We start from the raw sequence: 26462 nt of genomic DNA, 5'->3' as shown, positions 1-26462 counted from the left end.
ATGGGTACACACGACAGATACATTTATGCAGTATTTCCCTTGATAGCGAGCTGTGTATATATACATATAGACTTCAATATAAAAAAAAAACACTCCGGTTTAATCCCAATTCTCTGTCACTCATATCAAAGTAGAAAACCGCCCCCCCCCCAAAAGCTCCCCCCCTCACCCATCCCCCCCCCCCCCCCCAACGTACCTGGCCTGGTACGGCCGCCACGACAAGGGGCGGCGGGCTGCTCACACCCCTCTAAGAGGGTATTTCCCAGACAATCATAGGACCAATTCCTATTTGATTTTTGCGAATTATAATTCTATTTTGTTATTTAAAGATTATTGAAAATTTATTTGTTGATGTGGGAGGTTAAATTTAAGAAGTACGAAGTGGTGGGTCATCAGTTCCAGTCCGGTAATGGATCTCTTTCAATCATATCTCCTATCTATACACCTATTCCTGTTGTGAATTTCACCCCTCGCCGTTTCATACATTCAAAATCTGTTACTCTTGCCATCAAGCGTTGCCATTCATATTTTGTTGGTGGACTATCTTTCACCCAATGCCTCAGAATTATTACCTTGGCCAATAGAAGTCCCTTCAGCCAGTAGCCCTGCTCACTTTTAGGAGTTTTATTTTTGTATTGATGGGGAAGCAGTCCAAGTATCGCTACTTGAGCAGTTAGAGGGGGGTTGTTCCCAGTTAGTGCCACCAACTCTTGAAATATACTATCCCAAAAGTTCTTAATAACTGGGCAGTCCCACAACATATGTACATACCCTGCGGCTGCAAGAGAGCATTTCAAGCAACTGAATTCTTGTCCCTTATTACTGTATATTTTGGATAGGAGACTCGGAGTAACATATAATCGGTGTATTATTTTAAATTGAGTCAAACGGTGCTGTCGTGAGAGGGAGGCCTTTTTAATATTTTGATATATTTCCCGCCATTGTGAAGAATTACATTCCCCTATATCTGCGTTCCATTTATCTACACTTTTGAATTTAGTGAGCGTGCTTAATTCCTCTATAAATCTCCTATAAAGTAGTGAGACCCTAACTTTTTTCCCAACTGTGTTATAACAAAATAGTGAGAATCTCTGGGTGCTTGTTTCCCAGTGCATTTTTTTAAGCGTGCATGCGAATGCATGTTGTAATTGAAAATATCTATAATGTTCTAATGCTGTAATTGATGTATGAGGAAACATTTCCCCTATCGGTTTAATTTTCCCTTTGGTGCATATATGTGAAAATAGCGTAATGCCTCTCCGAGTCCAATATTCCTTTTCATTAAGGGCAAAAAACTCTGTTAGTGCAGGGTTGTCCCATAGCGGAGTAAACTCCAAAATTTGAGGAGCCTGGGAAAGTTCCTTGGTTTTATTCCAGACCTTCTGCAGCGCTGAACCAATAGGACAAGACTGGTCCATACGCTGCAGGAGTCCGGATTCCAATATGCTAAATATGTTATATGTGGACTGCTGACATTCTCCTATAATATGAGCTATTAATACTCCATCCCCCATATTGATACACCACTGTAGTTGTGAGCACAGGTAATAACTCTGAAAATGAGGCAGGCCAAGGCCACCATTACTTACAGCCAGTCGTAAATATTGTAGCTTAATGCGGACCCTTTTCCTGCCCCATATCAGGTCATTAATCAATCGATCAATCAGATTAAAAACACTATCTTCAATCCAAGCAGGGCAAGAGCTGACCGTATATAATATCCAGGGCAACAGCACCATTTTAATCAGCGCAATCATGTTGATCTGGGAAAGCGGGAGTTTCTGCCAAACCCTAATCTTCTCCCTTATTTTCCCCACTAGGGGAGTGATGTTTAATGAGTTGTAATCCCCAATGGTACTACCAATTTTTATCCCTAGATATTCTAGGTGGTCCGTTGGGGCAATGATTCTGACCTTGAGGCCGCCTACGGGAGGCATCCGGTTAAGGGGGAAGAGGACGGACTTTGCCCAATTAATCTCATACCCGGCGACGCTACCAAACTCCTCTATTATTCGCATAACGGCAGGGACGCTTCGCCACCCGTCATTCAGATAGAGCAATACGTCATCTGCATACAGGCAGATCTTGTCGTCCATCCCCCTGCCACCGAATCCCACGATACTAGGCTCGGCCCGTATCCTACAAGCAAGCGGTTCCATAAAGATTGAAAAGAGGAGTGGAGAGAGTGGGCACCCCTGTCGTGTCCCCCGCCTTAGGGAAAAGGCAGGGGTAAGACCCCCATTAATATTAATTCTGGCCGTCGGCCCACTATATAGCAATTTGACCCATGCAATAAATTTTTGACCCAGGTTCATCCTATGCATGACCCGCCAGAGGAAGGACCACTCCACCCGGTCAAATGCCTTAGCGGCGTCCAAAGAGAGGATGGAGCGGTCCTCTCCCCCCCCAAATCTGGATATTGAGAATGGTTCGACGTATATTGGTCTGGATCTGTCGCCCGGGGATAAACCCTGTCTGATCTGTATGAACTAGGCCAGCTATTACTTTTTTTAGCCTGTTGGCCAGAACTTTTGCAATTATTTTATAATCTGCATTGAGCAGTGATATAGGGCGGTAGGCTTCAACTTTATTTCCATTTTTCCCCTTTTTCAGAATAAGCGTGATAGTTGCCTCCGTCAAAGACGGGGGCAGCTTTCCACCTTTACTAGATTCATTCAGGACCTGTAGCAGCCCGGGCAGGAGGACCCCCGCGTGGCTCTTGTATATGCCATACGGGAGCCCATCCGGTCCGGGCGCCGAAGAGGCCCGAGCCTCCTGCGCGACCGCCTGTAGTTCTCCCAAGGAGAGAAACGGAATGCATACAGAGTACATTCCGTTTTTTTTGCGGAACCATTAAAATGAAAGGTTCTGTACACGGAACACAAAAAAACATCCCGTACACTCGCAAAAGAAAAAAGATTGTGTGAACTAGGCCTTAAAGAGGACCTTTCACTAGAATAGAAAATGTAAACTAAGCATACAGACATGGAGAGCGGCGCCCAGTGATCTCCCTGCACTTACTATTATCCCTGGGCGCCGCTCCTTTCACCTGGTATAGGCTCCGGTATCTTCATATGTTCGGCTCAACTGGGTGGAGCCTGCCGGCGTCTCCTTCTCCCAGGCTGTAGCGCTGGCCAATCGCAGCGCTCAGCTCATAGCCTGAGAGGTGTTTTTTTCTCTCAGGCTATGAGCTGAGCGCTGCGTTTGGCCAGCGCTACAGCCTGGGAGAAGGAGACGCCGGCAGGCTTCACCCAGTGGAGCCTAACTATGAAGCTACGGGGGCCTATACCGGTAGAACGGAGCCGCGCCCAGGGATAATAGTAAGTGCAGGGAGATCCCTGGGCACCGCTCTCCATGTCTGTATACTAAGTTTACATTTTTTATTCTAGTGAAAGGTCCTCTTTAAGGGACCTCATTTTCTTGTATCTATAACTAAAATAGATTTTTCACATATTTTTCTTTGCTCTGTGGTTCTTCTTTTTGGATATTGCAGCACCATGTCATATTGGACAACTTACTTGCCTCCTAACATATAGCTGGTTGGGCCGTGGGTATTTCTTGCACCTATAATTGGTGTTCATGTTCTCTTTTTTTCCTATTATGTGTTTTTTATATATATATATATATATATATATATATATATATATATATATAATTAACATGTATATTCCACCTTTTTCCCATTTTTACTTTTTGTATTTGAGCTACCATGTATAAAGAACCTTATTGAAATCACTTTTGATAGTTACTGGATTAGTGGTGGATCAGGAAGCAGCGCTTAGGCTGGCCAACCAAGCCTTCTTACACGTGTCCATGCAAACAATAATCTAACATTATAGTTTCTATACAGTTTTTTTAGATGGGAGTTCCTATTTTTCACTATTTTAGGTGTGCCACATACCTTTATCTTCCAGTTCCCGTTCAATGATATAATGATCTGAAATGAGACATTACTTTAAAGGTTTTGGTCTGCTTAGTGGCTAGACAGAATACACGTTGGTATAAGTAATACATTCATTACCAGTACAGGTGATGCCTTGATGGCCATCTCTGCAGGAACACACATTGGGGGCGATACAGAACCCGCTGCCACAGCCGTAAGCACACAGAGCTACAGGATAAAAATAAGTCACTGTTATTTTGATGATCTAAGAATGCAAATTTTGGTCTAATCTATGTTTTGAGTCTTTCTATTCTTCTGCATATACTTTGGAAATGACCACTTCTTTCCTTCCTGGCCCGCTGAGTGGGTGGGCTTACCCTGGTGTGATGCTAGTGCCGAGCTCAGCACTGTGAACCAGTCAGATGTCTCCTTTTATCTCCCCCTCCACCCCATCAACTCTCACACACACACAGAGACAGAAAAAATGCAGTTGCATCCCCCTCCTCCCCCACACCCTCTATGTATACATATTAAGGTGGCCACACATTAAAGGTTATGGACAACTTTAGGCAATTTTTTTATGGCTGCCTTTTACTAATTTTGCGCTAAAATTAATTTTTCAATTGGTCTTTATGAAAAGTGTTCAGCCATGTTTGAGATACAAGGGTTAAAAAAAAAAAATCTGTCTGTTTGCAGAGTCTCATTTATCAGTCCTGTTATTTGTCAGTTGATGGCTTATGTTAATCCATATATTTGATCTCCTGACCTCATAAACATTCATTATCGCTAAACTCTTATGAAACTGATGAGAATATGGATTCAATTAGTGTTTATAAGGTGAGGAGATCAAAGATAAGGTTTCACATATGATGTCTGGGACTTAGAAGTGATACAATGTAGACTGATTTTTTAACCCCTGTACCTAAAAAAGGTCTGAACATTTTTAATAAAGGCCAATTGAAATAAAATTACTTTTATTACAAAATGAGCAAACAGCAATTATATATTGTAAGCCTGTGGGGGGTAGCGTATGGTTACGAACACTCACAGAGGTACAGATGGCATAAAGTCCATGTCACTTTTATTAGGATCCAGTTTCATGAGGTTTAAATCAACACATGCTTTCTTTAGTGGAACCCAGGAATTCCAGTATTTCAGTAACAAATCACAAAAACAAAAACCTTCCCATCTAGGACTAACTACTAACATAAAGAGTTTGTCTCACCTAGGCTACAGCTGTTACGCTGTCGTTCCCACGGCATGTGGTTTGCTCACTGGTCCTCAGTAGTCCTAGCACCATGTGCTCTCCTTGCAGGCCTCTCCTAAGTGAGCTACATAACCCTTTATATAGCAACCTAACAAGGTTAACTGCTTTCAGGTGTTTCAGGGAACACCAACAAGCTGGCCTGGAAGGGAGGGAACGGTTGCTCCCACTACCAACCTTATCAATCGTTCCGCATAATCCAGGCCCCAAGTATTTTCAGAAAAAATCCTGCCTAAACAACTAAGTTTGTTCAGGCCACAGCACTTCCTAGATTACACTTACTTCACCCAGGTGAGAAATCTGGGTGAAATATACCTTCCTTCCACCAGTATTCCACCTGCATGACCATAATATATATATTATATATACACTGCTCAAAAAAATAAAGGGAACACAAAAATAACACATCCTAGATCACTAATTAATTAAATATTCTTCTGAAATACTTTGTTCTTTACATAGTTGAATGTACTGACAACAAAATCACACAAAAATAAAAAAATGGAAATCAAATTTTTCAACCCATGGAGGTCTGGATTTGGAGTCACCCTCAAAATTAAAGTGGAAAAACACACTACAGGCTGATCCAACTTTGATGTAATGTCCTTAAAACAAGTCAAAATGAGGCTCAGTAGTGTGTGTGGCCTCCACGTGCCTGTATGACCTCCCTACAATGCCTGTGCATGCTTCTGATGAGGTGGCGGACGGTCTCCTGAGGGATCTCTTCCCAGACCTGGACTAAAGCATCTGCCAACTCCTGGACAGTCTGTGGTGCAACGTGACGTTGGTGGATAGAGCGAGACATGATGTCCCAGATGTGCTCAATTGGATTCAGGTCTGGGGAACGGGCGGGCCAGTCCATAGCATCAATGCCTTCGTCTTGCAGGAACTGCTGACACACTCCAGCCACATGAGGTCTAGCATTGTCTTGCATTAGGAGGAACCCAGGGCCAACCGCACCAGCATATGGTCTCACAAGGGGTCTGAGGATCTAATCTCGGTACCTAATGGCAGTCAGGCTACCTCTGGCGAGCACATGGAGGGCTGTGCGGCCCTCCAAAGAAATGCCACCCCACACCATTACTGACCCAATGCCAAACCGGTCATGCTGGAGGATGTTGCAGGCAGCAGAACGTTCTCCACGGCGTCTCCAGACTCTGTCACGTCTGTCACATGTGCTCAGTGTGAACCTGCTTTCATCTGTGAAGAGCACAGGGCGCCAGTGGCGAATTTGCCAATATTGGTGTTCTCTGGAAAATGCCAAACGTCCTGCACGGTGTTGGGCTGTAAGCACAACCCCCACCTGTGGACGTCGGGCCCTCATATCACCCTCATGGAGTCTGTTTCTGACCGTTTGAGCAGACACATGCACATTTGTGGCCTGCTGGAGGTCATTTTGCAGGGCTCTGGCAGTGCTCCTTCTGTTCCTCCTTGCACAAAGGCGGAGGTAGCGGTCCTGCTGCTGGGTTGTTGCCCTCCTACGGCCTCCTCCACGTCTCCTGATGTACTGGCCTGTCTCCTGGTAGCGCCTCCATGCTCTGGACACTACGCTGACAGACACAGCAAACCTTCTTGCCACAGCTGGCATTAATGTGCCATCCTGGATAAGCTGCACTACCTGAGCCACTTGTGTGGGTTGTAGACTCCGTCTCATGCTACCACTTGAGTGAAAGCACTGCCAGCATTCAAAAGTGACCAAAACATCAGCCAGGAAGCATAGGAACTGAGAAGTGATCTGTGGTCACCACCTGCAGAACCACTCCTTTATTGGGGGTGTCTTGCTAATTGCCTATAATTTCCACCTGTTGTCTATCCCATTTGCACAACAGCATGTGAAATTGATTGTCACTCAGTGTTGCTTCCTAAGTGGACAGTTTGATTTCACAGAAGTGTGATTGACTTGGAGTTACATTGTGTTGTTTAAGTGTTCCCTTTATTTTTTTGAGCAGTGTATATATATATATATATATATATATATACACATAGAATTAAATATATTGAAAATTGTGTGTGTGTGTATATATATATATATATATATATATATATATATATATATACAGTCCTGATCAAAAGTTTAAGACCACTTGAAAAATGGCAAAAAATCATATTTAGCATGGCTGGATCTTAACAAGGTTCCAAGTAGAGCTTCAACATGCAACAAGAAGAAATGGGAGTGAGACAAAAAAAAAATTTGAGCATTCAATTTAATGAAAACAACGAATAAACGGAAACAGGCTGTTTTTCAGCTGATCAAAAGTTTAGGACCACACCTCCAAAAAAAAAAAAAAAACCCCAAAACAGAAATCCAACTTCCAAATATGAACTCAGTAATGAGTAGCTCCGCCGTTATTGTTGATCACTTCAAAAATTTGTTTCGGCATGCTTGATACAAGCGTTTCCATGAGGTGAGTGGGAACATTTCTCCAAGTGGTGAAGACAGCCGCAAGAAGGCCATCTACTGTCTGGAACTGTTGTCCATTTTCGTAAACTTCCCTTGCCATCCATCCCCAAAGGTTCTCAATTGGATTTAGATCAGGGGAACACGCAGGATGGGCCAAAAGAGTCATGTTATTCTCCTGGAAGAAGTCCCTTGTCCTGCGGGCATTGTGTACTGTAGCGTTGTCCTGTTGAAAAACCCAGGCGTTACCACACAGACGAGGGCCCTCAGTCATGAGGAATGCTCTCTGCAACATCTGGACATAGCCAGCGGCCGTTTGACACCCCTGCACTTCCTGAAGCTCCATTGTTCCACTGAAGGAAAAAGCACCCCAGACCATTATGCCGCCCCCTCCACTGTGCACGTAGAAATCATCTCAGGTGGGATCTGCTTGTCATGCCAGTAACGTTGGAAACCATCAGGACCATCAAGGTTAAATTTTTTCTCATCAGAGAATAAAACTTCCTTCCACCTTTGAATGTCCCATGTTTGGTGCTCTCTTGCAAAGTCCAAACGAGCAGTTCTGTGGCGTTCAAGGAGACGAGGTCTTTGAAGACGTTTTTTGTTTTTGAAGCCCTTCAGTCTTAGATGCCATCTGATGGTTATGGGGCTGCAGTCAGCACCAGTAAGGGCCTTAATTTGGGTCGAGGATCGTCCAGTGTCTTGACGGACAGCCAATTGGATCCTCCGGCTCAGTGCTGGTGAAATTTTTTTGGGTCTTCCACTTGAATTTTATGTTCCATAACCGTCAGGATCATTTAAGAAATTCCAAATGACTGTCTTACTGCGTCCCACCTCAGCAGCGATGGCGTGCTGTGAGAGACCCTGCTTATGCAGTTCAACAACCTGACCACTAGTGATGAGCGGCAGGGGCAATATTCGAATTCGCGATATTTCGCGAATAGTTGGGCGAATATTCGCCAAATATATTCGAGAATTCGCGAATTCATGATCTCCAGGCATTATTTTCTTGATTGCGAAAATTCGCATAAAACTCTGGTACTAAGAACTGGTATTTTTTTAAAAATCGAATATTCGCGATTACGAATATATTTTGCGATATTCAAAATATTTGCGAATTCTCAAAGTGCCGATATTCGCGATTAAAATTCGCAATTCGAATATTCGTGATCAACACTACTGACCACGTTCAAAAAGGGAGAGTGTTTTTGCCTTTGCCATCACAATGTGTGACTACCTGACAGAAAAGGACAATGAATCCACATCTTTGCACAGATTTGGCCATTTAAAGGCATGTGGTCCTAAACTTTTGATCAGCTGAAAAACAGCCTGTTTCAGTTTAATCGTTATTTTCAATTTTTCAATTAATTGAATGCTCAAAAAATGTTTTGTCTCACTCTCATTTCTTCTTGTTGCATGTTGAAGCTCTACTTGGAACCTTGTTAAGATCCAACAATGTAAAATATGATTTTTTGCCATTTTTCAAGTGGTCTTAAACTTTTGATCAGGACTGTATATATATATATATATATATATATATATATATATATATATATATATACACTGCTCAAAAAAATAAAGGGAACACTTAAACAACACAATGTAACTCCAAGTCAATCACACTTCTGTGAAATCAAACTGTCCACTTAGGAAGCAACACTGAGTGACAATCAATTTCACATGCTGTTGTGCAAATGGGATAGACAACAGGTGGAAATTATAGGCAATTAGCAAGACACCCCCAATAAAGGAGTGGTTCTGCAGGTGGTGACAACAGACCACTTCTCAGTTCCTATGCTTCCTGGCTGATGTTTTGGTCACTTTTGAATGCTGGCGGTGCTTTCACTCTAGTGGTAGCATGAGACGGAGTCTACAACCCACACAAGTGGCTCAGGTAGTGCAGCTTATCCAGGATGGAACATCAATGCGAGCTGTGGCAAGAAGGTTTGCTGTGTCTGTCAGCGTAGTGTCCAGAGTATGGAGGCGCTACCAGGAGACAGGCCAGTACATCAGGAGACGTGGAGGAGGCCGTAGGAGGGCAACAACCCAGCAGCAGGACCGCTACCTCCACCTTTGTGCAAGGAGGAACAGGAGGAGCACTGCCAGAGCCCTGCAAAATGACCTCCAGCAGGCCACAAATGTGCATGTGTCTGCTCAAATGGTCAGAAACAGACTCCATGAGGGTGATATGAGGGCCCGACGTCCACAGGTGGGGGTTGTGCTTACAGCCCAACAACGTGCAGGACGTTTGGCATTTGCCAGAGAACACCAAGATTGGCAAATTTGCCACTGGCGCCCTGTGCTCTTCACAGATGAAAGCAGGTTCACACTGAGCACATGTGACAGACGTGACAGAGTCTTGAGACGCTGTGGAGAGCGTTCTGCTGCCTGCAAAATCCTCCAGCATGACCGGTTTGGCAGTGGGTCAGTAATGGTGTGAGGTGGCATTTCTTTGGAGGGCCGCACAGCCCTCCATGTGCTCACCAGAGGTAGCCTGACTGCCATTAGGTACCGAGATGAGATCCTCAGACCCCTTGTGAGACCATATGCTGGTGCGGTTGGCCCTGGGTTCCTCCTAATGCAAGACAATGCTAGACCTCATGTGGCTGGAGTGTGTCAGCAGTTCTTGCAAGACGAAGGCATTGATGCTATGGACTGGCCCGCCCGTTCCCCAGACCTGAATCCAATTGAGCACATCTGGGACATCATGTCTCGCTCTATCCACCAACGTCACGTTGCACCACAGACTGTCCAGGAGTTGGCAGATGCTTTAGTCCAGGTCTGGGAGGAGATCCCTCAGCAGACCGTCTGCCACCTCATCAGGAGCATGCACAGGCGTTGTATGGAGGTCATACAGGCACGTGGAGGCCACACACACTACTGAGCCTCATTTTGACTTGTTTTAAGGACATTACATCAAAGTTGGATCAGCCTGTAGTGTGTTTTTCCACTTTAATTTTGAGTGTGACTCCAAATCCAGACCTCCATGGGCTGAAAAATTTGATTTCCATTTTAAAATTTTTGTGTGATTTTGTTGTCAGCACATTCAACTATGTAAAGAACAAAGTATTTCAGAAGAATATTTAATTAATTCAGATCTAGGATGTGTTATTTCTGTGTTCCCTTTTTTTTTTTGAGCAGTGTATATATATATATATATATATATATATATAATAAAAAGCACCGTGCTTGGTGTAAACATGTAAAGGGTGCACGGGCCCAATATGGATATAAGCCAATCCAGATAAACAAAAATGTAAAAACGGGCAGCACTCCAGGAGATAAAAAATAGAAAAATACTTTATTTACCCACAAAGGTCATGCGACGTTTCGACTCTATACAGGAGGAAGGCTCCTGTATAGAGCCGAAACGTTGCATGACCTTTGTGGGTAAATAAAGTATTTTTTTATTTTTTATCTCCTGGAGTGCTGCCCGTTTTTACACATATATATATACAGTACAGACCAAAAGTTTGGACACACCTTCTCATTCAAAGAGTTTTCTTTATTTTCATGACTATGAAGGCATCAAAACTATGAATTAACACATGTGGAATTATATACATAACAAACGAGTGTGAAACAACTGAAAATATGTCATATTCTAGGTTCTTCAAAGTAGCTACCTTTTGCTTTGATTACTGCTTTGCACACTCTTGGCATTCTCTTGATGAGCTTCAAGAGGTAGTCCCCTGAAATGGTCTTCCAACAGTCTTGAAGGAGTTCCCAGAGATGCTTAGCACTTGTTGGCCCTTTTGCCTTCACTCTGCGGTCCAGCTCACCCCAAACAATCTCGATTGGGTTCAGGTCCGGTGACTGTGGAGGTCAGGTCATCTGGCGCAGCACCCCATCACTCTCCTTCATGGTCAAATAGCCCTTACTTTCAAAGTTTTCCCAATTTTTCGGCTGACTGACTGACCTTCATTTCTTAAAGTAATGATGGCCACTGATTTTTCTTTACTTAGCTGCTTTTTTCTTGCCATAATACAAATTCTAACAGTCTATTCAGTAGGACTATCAGCTGTGTATCCACCTGACTTCTCCTCAACGCAACTGATGGTCCCAACCCCATTTATAAGGCAAGAAATCCCACTTATTAAACCTGACAGGGCACATCTGTGAAGTGAAAACCATTTCAGGGGACTACCTCTTGAAGCTCATCAAGAGAATGCCAAGAGTGTGCAAAGCAGTAATCAAAGCAAAAGGTGGCTACTTTGAAGAACCTAGAATATGACATATTTTCAATTGTTTCACACTTGTTTGTTATGAATATAATTCCACATGTGTTAATTCATAGTATTGATGCCTTCAGTGTGAATCTACAATTTTCATAGTCATGAAAATAAAGAAAACTCTTTGAATGAGAAGGTGTGTCCAAATGTTTGGTCTGTACTGTATATATATATATATATATATATATATATAATGTAAAAACGGGCAGCACTCCAGGAGATAAAAAATAGAAAAATACTTTATTTACCCACAAAGGTCATGCGACGTTTCGGCTCTATACAGGAGCCTTCCTCCTGTATAGAGTCGAAACGTTGCATGAGCTTTGTGGGTAAATAAAGTATTTTTCTATTTTTTATCTCCTGGAGTGCTGCCCGTTTTTACATTTTATATATATATATATATATATATATATATATATATATATATATAAATCCGGAAAAACGAGCGGCACTCCAATAGATGTAAGTAAGTGAACCTTTATTCACCCAGGTGGTGCAACGTTTCGGCTCTCCAATCAACGTTGCACCACCTGGGTGAATAAAGGTTCACTTACTTACATCTATTGGAGTGCCGCTCGTTTTTCCGGATTTGTACTTTAGGGGAAGAAGCCTACTCCCCTTGGGACGTGCACCCTATTTTTGCATTCATTTAAACCAGTGCCGCCATTTTTCTTGAACTATAAATATATATCTTTGACAAAACATTTAGTGATCTTGAATCGCAGGAGACTTACGCTGGAGGCAAAGTCCATTGCCTGGAGATAATGTCCAACCTGGACAACACCCACTTCCCATAGCTGAGAAACACACATGAGGTCCAGAACGCATTCTGTAGAATAGAGGAAGAAATAAAATAGTTGTAAAAAAAACAGATATGAATTTTTATTAGAAAAATATTTTTTACTTTAGCTACTTGATATGTCTTCCTGAAAGGACATGTCTACCTTCATAAGCCAATCTTGTATTGCCCCAATGCATCTAAAATGAAAGCATAAATCAAATTTGCAATAGGTTTTCTAAATCTACTATTGTTTTGTTGCTACAGCTCTTCTGCAGAACTATGTATCTCCTAGCTAACATGCTACTAGTCCTGAGATTATACTCCCTTCCATCTGTTGCCAACATTTTTTTGACATTTAGTATGTTAGGTAGAAGTAGAGAACCGATGGAAGTGACTATGTCTACAGGATCAGACTACCAGGTTTGTTTGTTGTCTGTTACCGTGGAGACACATAGGTCTGCAGAGGGGCGTGGAAACAAAACAATAGTGAATCTAGAAATAAAACAAAACAATGGATAATTTTTACTTAAAACCTCTTGTAAAGTTGCTGCATGTTTCAATTTAGATGCATTGGGACGATAATAAGAATTTGTTTGCGACATAGCCTTTAACCCATGTGATCATGACAGTCAATGCTGGTATTCTTTGTTAATGTGCTAGCCTTTCAAGCTCTGGTCATGGTGATTATATGGTCACACAGATATAAAGTATAACACACTCAAAAAGTAATATCAATAAGCAATAGACAAACCATAGATTTCTAAAAGTGTGGCAATGTGAACTGTAGTATGCAGACTATCACTGACAAGCAAGCTACCAAACATCCACAATACTCCATTTCTGAAGGGCATTGGAGCTGGGTCAAAGCAACATCTATGTGGAGCCAGGATCCATGGATTCTTAAAGGGGTTGACAGGGTTATAAAAAAAATATATATATAGTACTGAAAATCTGATGGGCAGCAATATATAACTAAGCTAAGCAAGTTTTATGCAAAAAAAAAAATATATTTCCTCATTTCCCTGGTTCTTTTCTGGCCCTTGTTTACATGCAATAAAAACAATCTCTGCCCCTCCCCCTGCTCTGCTAAGGGAGTGAATACAAGAGCTGCCCTGAGTGACATTTCTGCCTGCTGGGAGAATCAGCAGCATGTTGTATGTGTAGGATTACAAGTCCCAGCTGTATAATTACAGTGCTGAGGGAGTGGATACAAGAGCTGTCCTGAGTGCTGGGAGAATCAACAGCAACTTGTAAGTGTAGAACTACATGTCCCATCTGTATAATGACACTGCTAATACACACAGGATCTTCCCCCTACCTTCTTGTGCAATGCTCTCTCTAGTCTGTCAGCTCCTGTGCCCAGAATTGTCACTGCCTGCAGCTACACAGTCTGTGCAGCTGAAGGGGTTAAGAATCCTAGGAGAGAACAGACAGCCCGGCAGTGAAGGGGCGCGTGGCCAGCACAGTGATGTCTCATTTAGAGGCTTGTAAACAAACTTTATCAGAGCAGGGAGAGATGCTGACATCACAGGTCATGTGACCCTCAGTCAAATCTGATAAACCAGGCACGGCAGATAAAGTGAGTTAATTGTAAAGTTGTTATATTTGCCTAGTTAGGAGCATATAAAGAACAAAAAAATAACTCGGACAACCCCTTTAACTGAACATTTCCTTCCATAGTACATTCTGGTGCCAACTCTTCTCCAGTAAAGTGATGCACATGCACCCAGCTGTCGACATCATGAAGAAGAAAACATGATTTATCAGAACAGCTCACCTTCTTCCACTGCTGTATGGTCCAGAAACGGATACTCACGTGTCCATTAGGGTTAGGGCAGGGGCGTAACTATAGGGGAAGCAGGGGAAGCAGCTGCTTTGGGGCCCTGACCCCAAAAGGGCCCATCCAGGAGGAGGAGGACTAAAAAGATTTTGTCAGGGCCCCCTCAACAGTATTACGCAATAAAAGTATAGACAGTGTATAAAACGGATGGAACAGCTGCCGGGCCTGGTCTGAGAGAGCGATCTTTACTAGCCACAGGAATGGGGCGGCATGAAAGGAAGGAGTTGCGAAAAAAATTCCTGGGGAGGGGGGCCCAGCGATGGACTGGCCATCGGGAGTACCGGGAGAATACCGGTGGGCCGATCGAATTATGGGCCGGCCAGGGCCGCCATCAGGGGGGTAAAGCTCCAGTAACAGCAGGCAGTGTGGGGGCGGCGCTCACTCACTGACGTCACACGCCTGCTCCTCCCACTAGGCGGCGCAGGCGCGTGACGTCAGTGAGTGAGCGCTGCCGCCCGCACTTGTTACTGGAGGCTGGAGGCGGGAGCTGAATGTAAGGTAGTAAAGACTCTTTACTAAAGAGATGAGCGCTGTGCCCCCACGTGTAGTAGAATACCTACCTGGAGCCAGACTGTGCACAGAAAGGGCACTTTGTCACTGTGGACAAAGTATGGCACTTTCTGTGCACAGATTGGCTCTAGGTGGGTACAGTGTGGCACTGCAGTCACTAAGGGCACTATTTATCTGGGCATAGTAGGGCACTATCTGCCCACATAGTCAACATATGGCGCTCTAGGCACTGCCATATAATAGTGTGGGTACAGCGATATTTGGTTCTATGTGGGCACTGTATGATTGTGGGCAGATAGTGCCATACTATCCACAGATAAATGGCGCATTTAGTGCCTGTCGTGCCCACATAGTGCCATATAGAACCCATACTCGGAAAGCGCCATACTTGTGTAGACAGAGTATAATTATAGGCAAAGTATGGCACTTTCTGCCCACGTTTTAGCTCTAGGTAGGTATGATATGGCACTTTGTGGGCACTGTAGACACTAAATACACAACTTATCTGAGCATAGTATGCCCAGGTCTTCCCACGGTCATACAGTGCTCAGATAGCGCCATGTTATGCACAGATAAATGGTGTATTTCTTGCTTATGGTGCCATACAGTACCTACCTAAAGTGAAAACCTACAGTACTTTGGCCACAGTCATACAGTGCCGACATAGAGCCAAAGTATGGCACTTTCTATGCACCTAGGTAGGTACTATATGGGTACAAATGCGCTATTTTTCTGTGAATAGGAGGGCACTATCGTGCTCTATGTGGGCACTGTATCACTATTAGGGCAGATAGTGCCATAGAGACAAAATGTCTCCCAGCACATTATACATGGCTCGTCATCATGGTTACGACCTCCCTGTAATCCAGCATTGGTGGTCGAAAAAAGCACCAAACTATGTGCACTCCCACAATCCCGGCTACTCCTATAGTGTGCAAGCATGACCACCGCTGCTGGATTACAGGGTGGTCAAAACCATGGAAACGAGCAGTGCATAATGTGATGGAAAAATGACTCCCGCCAGCAAAGGAAGCAATATGGACAATCACAATACATTAGTAAGTGCCTTGTATTAACTTTCTCTACAAGATAAATGCCACTTGCTGAAGAGACATAACCCCTTTTTTGAGTGTGTTTGGGAAAAATAAAGTGGGCCGGTCTGGCTGAAGTCCAGGGCCACTTTATTGTCCCAGTCCATCCCTGGGGGGGCCCCATTCAAAAATATACTGTGGGGCCCAGTCATTTCTAGCTATGCCACTGGGTTAGGGTCACAACTCCCTTTAACTGATCTGGCAGAAAAAAGACTGCCAGAGTCCACCGTATCTGGTGTAGTTGGATATTGTTGCTAACCGCTTTCTAACATGAGTGCTGGGTTCCGGCAAGAACCAATGTATACAGCAATGGATAGGGTTAAGCAGAGGTACTTTAATGTTGCTTCAGTCAGCAGGATCAATCCTTTTAAACTAGGCATACTGCCTGGTAGAGTTGATCCTGCTGATTAAAATGATACCTGTCTTGTGAAAATCGGTTGAGGCTTCCCAAGAAAAAAAAAAAAGACTTTTATTCCTTATGCAAATGAGGGCTTCAATGCACCAAGGGGGTGGCCAACATTGCAAATCTGAGGAGCTGGTACTAGACCACTCCCCTAAGTGCACTTTATTTGCATAAAGCATAAAAGTATTTTTTGGGGGGATGCCACAATCGATTTTCAGAAGACTTGTATCATTTTAATCAGCAGAATCAACCCTACAAGATAGTATGCCTGGCTTAATAGAGTGGATCCTGCTGACAAGTGCTCTTCAAATGTTGTGATTTGTTGTTGAAGTACTTCTTTCTTTATGTACTGTGTATCCTAAATAGCAATGCATGGGCAATTTATGGTTAATACTCTCAGACTAGTTAGGTTAACAGGGTGATAGACCAGGTCCTCCTGGGGGCAAGTAAGGAGAGTTTTAGCAGAGCTATAGACAAGATCTTCATGAGAAGGCTCTTGCAGACCCAAGGCCTAAGTTGGGAGAACCCTTCTCTCTGAGATTCTAGCTGCCAAAGAAGCAACTTTATCAGAGTACCCCTGGAGGAAAGAGACTTAGAGGGTCCAGAGCCATAAGGGTTATACAAGGATACGACAAGGACAGCAAGGTATTTGCTTGTTTATGACAGAAAGACTTTACTGCTGTGGAAAGGGTATATATTGCCACCGTCACCACACTTTGAGACATACTGGCCATCTGGATCTAAATGCTGCACCTCTCAGCCTGGGAACTGCAGAAAGGGTTAACATGAACCGAATATCGCACCTGTTGTAATTTGGGAAGATTGTAAAGCGTTTATAGAAAGACTCAGTGACTACTACTACCATCATTGCTGTTGCCTGTACACAGCCATTGGGAAAAGTAAGCTCTGTGTCAAACCTCACAATTGTGCTTGTTGCTGCTAGTGCTATCTGTACTGCAACTCTCATCATCCTCAGTAAAGACATTGTTCTTTGTTATCACTAAACTGGGTCTGGTCATTGCCTCCACCATCTGCCAGCCCTACACGTACCCTTTTGAACCCTGCCAACCGTTCATCATCAAGGGCACCTCACCTTACACCGAGGAGGAACCCCAAGTCAAAGGTGTGCCCTGAGGGAAGAAAGATGGCGCTCTCCATTCACTGCATGGCTAGGGTGAGGACTGCCACCATGATTACTACTACCACCATTATAGCCACGACCACTCCTCCCATCCTTCCCCTTCAGGTCGCTTTACGCAGGAGCCCGATTTTCAGGGCTGGACAGGATGTCTGGTCCTGTCAATCAAGCGGAAGCTTCTTCACCCGTGGTAACAGCTCTTTTTAGGTGAAGAACTCTTGTTGATGAGACGGATTGATTCATATGATTCACACAATAATAAGCCTTGGGTGCCCATGACCCTGTCACTTGTTCACAGATTGTACTTCATTGAACAGCTTTGGAAGGTACTAGGAACCGCTGACAAATCTTGCCATCTTGTAGGTACTCAGACCAAGTCTAGCCATTACAATTTAGCCCTTGCCAAAGTTGCTCAGATCCTTACGATTGCCCATTTTTCCTACTTCCAAAACATCAACTTCAATAGCTGACTGTCAAAAGATAATCAATGTTACTTTACCAGTCAGCGGTTTTAACATTATATCTAATACATATACAGTATATCAACAAGGAGGCTCAGTAGTTAACACTAGTGCCCTGCCGTGCTGGTGTCCTAGGTTCAAATCCAACACAACGTTCTCCCAGTGATTGGCCTCTTTCACACCGTCAGTATTTTGCATCAGTATTTGTAAGCTAAAACCAGGAGTGGAACCTACAGAGAAAAGGTATAATAGAAATATTTGTGCCTCTTCTGTGTTTTGGACCCACTCCTGTTTTTGGCTTACAAATACTGATGGAAAAATACTGACCGTCTGAAAGAGGTCTTTGCATGAGTTTCCTTCCACATTCCAAAGACATACTGATAGAGAACTTAGATGGTGAGCTCAAATGAAGACAGCAATTGATGAAATGTCTGTAAAACGCTGCAAAATATGTCAACGCTATATTAACTATATACTGTATGTTTAAAGGGAGAATTGTGTTCATTGTAAAATGTTTTAATAAAAATTATCTGATTAATGATATTTGGGGAGGAGGCCTCCATTTAAAATGTCATCAACAAAAAGAAAGAAACCGTCCTATGTGCTTTTGAGAAGCCGAAAGACCCAAACAGTAGACACTCCGTATTAACGCTATTAATATGATCAGCATGACCACTGGGCAGACACATACCAAGGGGGAAGGGCCAGGCTGGGCATTAGCCCTGGACATAGTGAGGTAGGGATATAGAGAGGAGCACAGGATGAAGTTGTCTGAAATTCCTGCCTTCCCCCTTCTTCTCCTTCCTCTTCTGCCAGAGCATCTTACCGGCTGTTGTAACTTGATTTTTGCAGCAGCTCTGTTGTAACAGACAGGAGAGGGAGGGGGAGGTGCAGAGAGCAGCTCCGGCAGGAAGTGGGCTTTGATCTGCTCACCATAGATTCCTCCCCACTGTGACAGGTAAGGTAAGTATGTGTGATGTGTTTCTACTGTATATGTATGTGTAATGTGTATATACACTCACCTAAAGAATTATTAGGAACACCATACTAATACGGTGTTGGACCCCCTTTTGCCTTCAGAGCTGCCTTAATTCTACGTGGCATTGATTCCACAAGGTGCTGATAGCATTCTTTAGAAATGTTGGCCCATATTGATAGGATAGCATCTTGCAGTTGATGGAGATTTGAGGGATGCACATCCAGGGCACGAAGCTCCCGTTCCACCACATCCCAAAGATGCTCTATTGGGTTGAGATCTGGTGACTGTGGGGGCCATTTTAGTACAGTGAACTCATTGTCATGTTCAAGAAACCAATTTGAAATGATTCGAGCTTTGTGACATGGTGCATTATCCTGCTGGAAGTAGCCATCAGAGGATGGATACATGTTCTCATTCTGTTTACGCCAAATTCGGACTCTACCATTTGAATGTCTCAACAGAAATCGAGACTCATCAGACCAGGCAACATTTTTCCAGTCTTCAACAGTCCAATTTTGGTGAGCTCGTGCAAATTGTAGCCTCTTTTTCCTATTTGTAGTGGAGATGAGTGGTACCCGGTGGGGTCTTCTGCTGTTGTAGCCCATCCGCCTCAAGGTTGTGCGTGTTGTGGCTTCACAAATGCTTTGCTGCATACCTCGGTTGTAACGAGTGGTTATTTCAGTCAACGTTGCTCTTCTATCAGCTTGAATCAGTCGGCCCATTCTCCTCTGACCTCTAGCATCCACAAGGCATTTTTGCCCACAGGACTGCCGCATACTGGATGTTTTTCCCTTTTCACACCATTCTTTGTAAACCCTAGAAATGGTTGTGCGTGAAAATCCCAGTAACTGAGCAGATTGTGAAATACTCAGACCGGCCCGTCTGGCACCAACAACCATGCCAAGCTCAAAACTGCTTAAATCACCTTTCTTTCCCATTCTGACATTCAGTTTGGAGTTCAGGAGATTGTCTTGACCAGGAGCACCCCCCTAAATGCATCGAAGCAACTGCCATGTGATTGGTTGACTAGATAATTGCATTCATGAGAAATAGAACAGGTGTTCCTAATAATTCTTTAGGTGAGTGTATATGTGTGTCATGTGTAGAGATGATGCGTTAGAATTGATTTGCTCATCTCTAGTTCAGTGAGTATGTATGAGTGTGTACTACATGTGTATGTGTATTTAAAGATGTACAGTATTATGTACACAAACATAGAAGAGGATTCTTTACGGTAAGAGCAGTGAGACTATGGAACTCTCTGCCTGAGGAGGTGGTGATGGTGAGTACAATAAAGGAATTCAAGAGGGGCCTGGATGTATTTCTGGAGTGTAATATTACTATAGCTATAGCTACTAGAGAGGGGTCGTTGATCCAGGGAGTTAGTCTGATGCCTGACTAAAAAAAAGACATCTGTCCATCCAGTTCGGCCTGTTATTCTGCAAGTTGATCCAGAGGAAGGCAAAAACCCTGTGAGGTAGAAGACAATTTTTCTCCCTTTAAGGCTGGGTTCACACGAGCGGATGCCGTGCGTGGCATCCGCTCCGTGAAAGAGTTCCAAGACCCGATGCAGACTGCAGAGGCACGGAGCATTAACATGACTGATAATGCTCTGTGCCTCTCTGTGATCTCTTTACTACGAAATCACAGTGACAACTTTATCTCACTGTGATTTCGTAGTAAAGAGATCACAGAGAGGCACAGAGCATTATCAGTCATGTTAATGCTCCGTGCCTCTGCAGTCTGCATCGGGTCTTGGAACTCTTTCACGGAGCGGATGGCACGCACGGCATCCGCTCGTGTGAACCCAGCCTTAAAGGGAGAAAAATTGTCTTCTACCTCACAGGGTTTTTGCCTTCCTCTGGATCAACTTGCAGGATAACAGGCCGAACTGGATGGACAAATGTCTTTTTTCAACCTTATAAACTATGTTACTATGTATTATATATAGGTGTATAATGTGTAGTATTGTGTATCATATAGTGTTACTACCGAGGGGGAGTGGCTCAGCAGAAAAGGGGTGGTAAAAGGGACACGACTGGAGATGCGTCATTTTGCGCCATGCTTGCGATGTGAATTGTTAGGAGACGATCATACGACGATTTTCCAGCGGAATTCTGTCACGGACCGCTGTGCTTAAATTCACCGGTGGCCGCGTCCTTTCAGACTCCTATTTATTTCATTGGGAAGCACCACTGAGGATCGTCGAGCAGCAGCTTTAAGCCACGGCCACACCGTGCATTGCAAGATCTTTGACTTTGGATTGTGCCGTACTTTGAAAAGCAAACTCATATCTTCCACACAATGTGGTACGTATAGACCTGATTACAATGACATTTTTAAGTTTTCTATACACATGAGATAAAAGTCAGATGATTTTGGACATTTTGGTGGGCTATCTTTAACCATTGTTTTCTGTCTGCCAAAATGTAAAGAGGTTTTCCGAGAATACAATACTGATGGCCTATCCTCAGAGTAGATCATCAACATAATATCGGTGAGGGTAAGACTCCCAGCACCCTTGCCGATCAGCTATTTGGAAGGGATACAGCGCTCACAGATCCAGGTGCTGGTTTGAAAAATGTAGAAGATTTTTTTTCCTGACACAAGTCCTTTAAATGGGACTGGGCTGCACATAGACCATGTGACCAAAAAATGTGATGCCACTGGCCTAGGAAGAGGCCGTGGCCTCTTCAAACAACTGATTGGCAGGCGTGCCAGGAGTTGGACCCCTTCACCAATCAGATATTGATGACTTATCCTGAGGATAAGCCATCAGCATATGAATCCCGAAAAACCCCTTTAATTTGTCAGGCTGGAAATTTCGTCCCTAGACGGTTGAAGTGTATGGCATGATGACAGCACCCCCGTTTTTAATATTGCTGATGAAGTTGGTTGTACAAATGATGCCAACCACAATTAATCAAAATCTCCTGTGTATGGGCAGCTGTAGGGTAGTGTCTATACAGTGCCTGGTTGTATGTATGCACCAGTCTGTAGTAATAGGTATGTATATGGCAGTATAGGTATAGTTCCATGCATGTAGTAGGACTTAGTGGAGGACATCATTGCTACTGGAAATTTACTGGAGGTGCACTATAGCATTTTTTCAGCTATCACAGCCTGTCCCTGTGCACCATGCAAGCCACAGTCTCCCTACAGAATCAGCTACAGTGCCCATTACAGTGCCAGCCAGAGTTATTCACAGCAGTAAACAAGTGCTCCTATACAGCCACAGTGCCCTCATAACATTGCAGACGTACACATTGCACCTGTATACAATGCCTGCCCCAAAACACCTGTAATATCCTCAGCCATGGTGTCTCCATGGTGTCCTGTATAAATGCCAGGCGCAGTGCCCTAATTGTAGTGGCATATACACAGAGGTGCACCTAGCCTTTCTGCTGCCTGAGGCAAAAACTGAAATGGTGCCTCCCCTTCCCCTTCCCAATGCCAATTCCTTTAACTAACCCCTTCCCTTCAGTCCATGGCCATTCAGCTGCCCCCCTCTTGCCCCTACCTGTCACGACCATGGTCATGGTCGTGACTCCTGGACCCGCATGCAGTTGCCTGCGGTTTTGGTTTTCTTGTCAACCACATGGTGAGGGCTCCTAGTATCTTGCCTCACGTGTGGTTGCCGCTGGCAACATGATTTTATTCCCAGCATAGCAGCCTGAGCTGTTGCTAGGCAGCTTGCTGTGAAGTGCACGAGGTTGCTCCTGGCAACCTGTCTTTGTAGGTGTGCTTTTTGTCTGTGTGGTTTATGGGTGTTTTTCCCTTTAAGTGCTTTCTGTTCCTTGCCTGGTGTAGGAAGGGTTAACTCCCTTCTTTGTGTGTGAACACTGGGTGTGTCTGTGTGTGGGTGTGGCTACTTGGGGCTATTTAGCTCCTGCTGGATGCCAGTAGCTGAGGGGTACTCCACCTATGCTGTTTGCTGAAGTCATCCTCCTGGTATTACTCCACCTGTCCAGTGAGGGCCACCCTTGTGGTTATAAGTATGTCTAGGCATAGATGTTCTGATGTTATGCTATGTCTTGTGGTGTCTTTATGTTTATTGCAGCTTATGGTCCTGGCTTCCTGTGTGATGTGTGGTGTGTGCTGTGTCCGTTTATGTTGTTGTGGACTGCAGCACTTATGCATGGGTTCCAGGCTGTGTGTCTGTGGCAGGTAGCTGTGGTACTAGTTTGACTACCTGCCATTGCCATATGCTGTTTATGTTTCCCCTTTCCTGTGCAGCTTGGCCAGTGAGACACCTGTTCGTCCGTGCCTAGGAGGAACAGGTTGTCTTACCCTGCTCCGAGCACAGGGCTATCCTGAGGGCTAGTAGGGACCCTAGGTTCCGGAGTATGAGCCCTCCTACCATCAGGGTCGGCTCATACAGTTAGGAGTCAGGGTCAGAATTAGGGACGCGTTAGGAGGTGACCTGATCCTGTCGTCCTGGCCAAGCAGCTACCCTTATCTTTGATACCGCACGGCTGAGGGTTTCCCCCACCCTCAGCCGTAACACTACCTGGTGCGGCCTGAGGCGATCGCCTCACCTGGCCTCATTGGTGGTGCACCCCTGCATATACAGTGATAATATGAAAGCCAGCAAAAGTGCCCAGATAACATTGCCACAGTACTGCTCCTAACATGCCAGCTAGATAGCTCTCATGACTGGGCCATGCACTGTGCATCCATCCATTGCTCCCTAATATTGCCAGCTACGGTGGTACATGGCAGTGGCAGCCACAGTGCCCCTGTAACAGCGCAGATAACAGTGCTGCCATAAAAGTCTGATTCACAGTGCCCCATAAGAACAGCCGTTGCACCCCACAATAGGAACAGTTACAGTACCTAACACAAGCCAGATAACAAGCCCCATTGCAGACACATTTTTTTGCTAAAATCTCAGCCACAGTGCTTAAATGCTATTACCAGACATAGTACCCTCATAACAGTACCAACCACAGTGCCCCATAGCAGCAGCAGCTGTACTTCCTAATAGTTACAGCCACAGCACCAGGTACCATGCTTTGTAAGGCCTCTTTCACACGGTCGGGGAAAAATGCGCGATTTTTCCGCACGAGTGCAAAGCGTTTTTATGCGAGAAAAATCGGCATGTTTGGTACCCGAACCCGGACTTCTTCACAGAAGTTCGGGTTTGGGATCGGTGTTGTGCAGATTTTATTATTTTCATGGTTATATGGGAAAATAATAGCATTCTTAATACAGAGTAAATTAGGGATGGAGGGGTTAAAAATTTTTTTTATTTTAAACTCACCTCATCCACTTGTTCGCGCAGCCTGGCTTGTCTTTCTTTTTCTTTGAGGACCTGGGAGAAAAGGACCTTTGGTGACGTCACTGCACTCATCACATGGTCCATCACCATGGTGATGGACCATGTGATGAGTGCAGTGACGTTACCAAAGGTCCTTTTTTCCCAGGTCCTCAAAGAAAAAGAAAGACGACAAGCTGGGCTGCGCGAACAAGCGGATAAGGCGAGTTTAATTATTTTTTATTTTTTTTAACCCCTCCATCCCTAATTTACTTTCTGTTTTAAGAATGCTATTATTTTCCCTTATAACCATGTTATAAGGGAAAATAATACAGATCTGGTCCCCATCCCATCGTCATCTAGTAACCATGAGTGAAAATCACACCGCATCCGCACTTGCTTGTGGAGGCTTGCGATTTTCACGCAGCCCCATTCACTTCTATGGGGCCTGCGTTGCGTGAAAAACGCACAATATAGAGCTTGCTGCGATTTTCACGCAAAGAGATGCGTGAAAATCACCGCTCATGTGCACAGCCCCATTGAAGTGAATGAGTATGGATTCAGTGCGGGTGCAATGCGTTCACCTCACGCATTGCACCAGTGCGGAATTCTCGTCCGTGTGAAAAGCGCCTAACATTGCACCCACATTTCCTCTTGCTAAGGTCCCAGTCATTGTGCTTAAATGCTATTACCAGACATAGTACCCCCATAACAGTACCAACCACAGTGCCCCATAACAGCAGCAGCTGGTCACAGCCACCGAACCAGCTACCATGCTTAGTAACATTGCAGCCACAGTTTACCTTGCTATAGCATCAGCCACAGTGCAATATAGCCCCCTCCAAAGAGTCACCTATCGTGCACCCAATAACAGAGCTCTTTATACAGTATCGGCTACAGTGTCCTCATTGCAGTGGCCCCAAAACAGTGCCTGCAAGGATAGCAATGCCAGAACACAGCACCCCTAGTCACAGTAGCAGCTACAGTACATTGTGCAAGCCAGAGTCCCCCCATAACACAAGCAGTCACAGGAATTTATATGGTAGAAGGTCTCCTGCTCCCATCATCCTGTAATGTCGTTTTTCTGTACATGATGCAATGTATTATAATACCATGGATGGTTCCAGTGAGGTACAATGCCCTTAGCGCAGCCATGTCTGGGTGTAGTGCACTGCACGAGTGGAAAGCACCATCCTCATGTAATGCAGCCCCCCTCGGTCTCTGCGCATGCCCGGGGATACTCGTCTCAGAATTTCTCTGAGTCAGTCTTGCTGTGTCAATATACCTCTGTGCTGTCAGTGCTGGCGGCTTCTTCCTCCCGTTGTAAATTCTCCCTTCTTTTCCAGCAGTTAGGAGGAGTATGCAGGACAGCCTCATCCAAAATGGGATCATGATGAGCCCTCGAACCAGCCCCATATCCAGCAGAGACCAATAGTGAGTGGGATCTCCGTCCGCTGTCTCTCCTCTCTTTTCTGGGTCTGTCACCTTTACTCCAAAAAACAAAAAAGGAAAAAAAAAAAAAACTTCTGTCCACTCTCTGAAACCTACAGAACTTCTGCTTCTTGCTTGAGCTTCCTTGACCCCTTTCCTGTGTCCTGACTCGGTCCTGACTCTGGCCTTCTCTCAGCCACCTTCTGTCTTCTCTCTATCTCTAATTAGATATTTTTTTTCTTCTAGCCTCCCTTTTTCCCTAATGCGTGTCCTTAGCGGCGTCCCATCCCAAACTATCACCTTCGAAAACTCTCCATCCTCCCCTCTCTTCAGCTCTCCCTCCTTTGACTCACTTTCTCCCTCTCTCTGCTCTGCTGCTGATGAATTTGATGGGATAGGAGCCCCTCACATCATAGTAAGAAGGAAGTGGCCCCACAGTGACATCTGGGAACGGATAGAAAGCTTTGCCAGATGCAGATCTCTCTCTCCGCTCCCAGATGTCACACTCTCCGATGTGCCAAGATTGCGTGTGTCTCTATCTGTTCTGCGCAAGTGTGTGTGTGTTTGTGCTTCTATGTAGTGCGTGTTTAGAAATGATTGTGTGCGACTTTGTATCCCCCCTCGAAACTTTCCATCACTGAACTAATGTAACACAAACAAGTATCCTTAACACTGAAAACCTAAAAAGTTACCTCCTGCAGAGAAACAAAAATGGTTAGAGGTTGCTTTCTTGTTGCTAAATAGTAATTGCTCGAGTTTAAAGGGATTTTCGGAGAGTTTTTTCTACCGATGAC

The 26462-nt window shown here is 44.4% G+C and overlaps 1 protein-coding gene across 3 annotated transcripts in view; it reads right to left on the bottom strand.

Annotated features, from left to right (window-relative positions):
* The window catches only part of VWCE (von Willebrand factor C and EGF domains), an 88223-nt gene extending 62092 nt beyond the window's left edge, over nucleotides 1-26131 (bottom strand). For 2 of the 3 annotated variants that reach the window (XM_040410484.1, XM_040410486.1), the window contains exons 1-4: nucleotides 25523-25969; nucleotides 12512-12606; nucleotides 4022-4111; nucleotides 3902-3937 (exon numbers count right to left, since the gene is read on the bottom strand). In XM_040410484.1, the coding sequence (XP_040266418.1) occupies nucleotides 3902-3937; nucleotides 4022-4111; nucleotides 12512-12606; nucleotides 25523-25653 (352 nt within the window). In that variant the 5' untranslated portion in view covers nucleotides 25654-25969. Of the gene's footprint in view, nucleotides 1-3901; nucleotides 3938-4021; nucleotides 4112-12511; nucleotides 12607-25522; nucleotides 25970-26021 lie in introns of those variants that run through there. The other variant, XM_040410485.1, reaches the window with a different exon arrangement.
* Between the last annotated feature and the right edge of the window lie 331 nt (nucleotides 26132-26462).

This window comes from Bufo bufo, chromosome 10, assembly GCF_905171765.1.
Source record: "Bufo bufo chromosome 10, aBufBuf1.1, whole genome shotgun sequence".
In the NCBI taxonomy this organism is placed as follows: Eukaryota; Metazoa; Chordata; class Amphibia; order Anura; family Bufonidae; genus Bufo; species Bufo bufo.
This window is presented reverse-complemented; position numbering and strand designations above follow the sequence as displayed.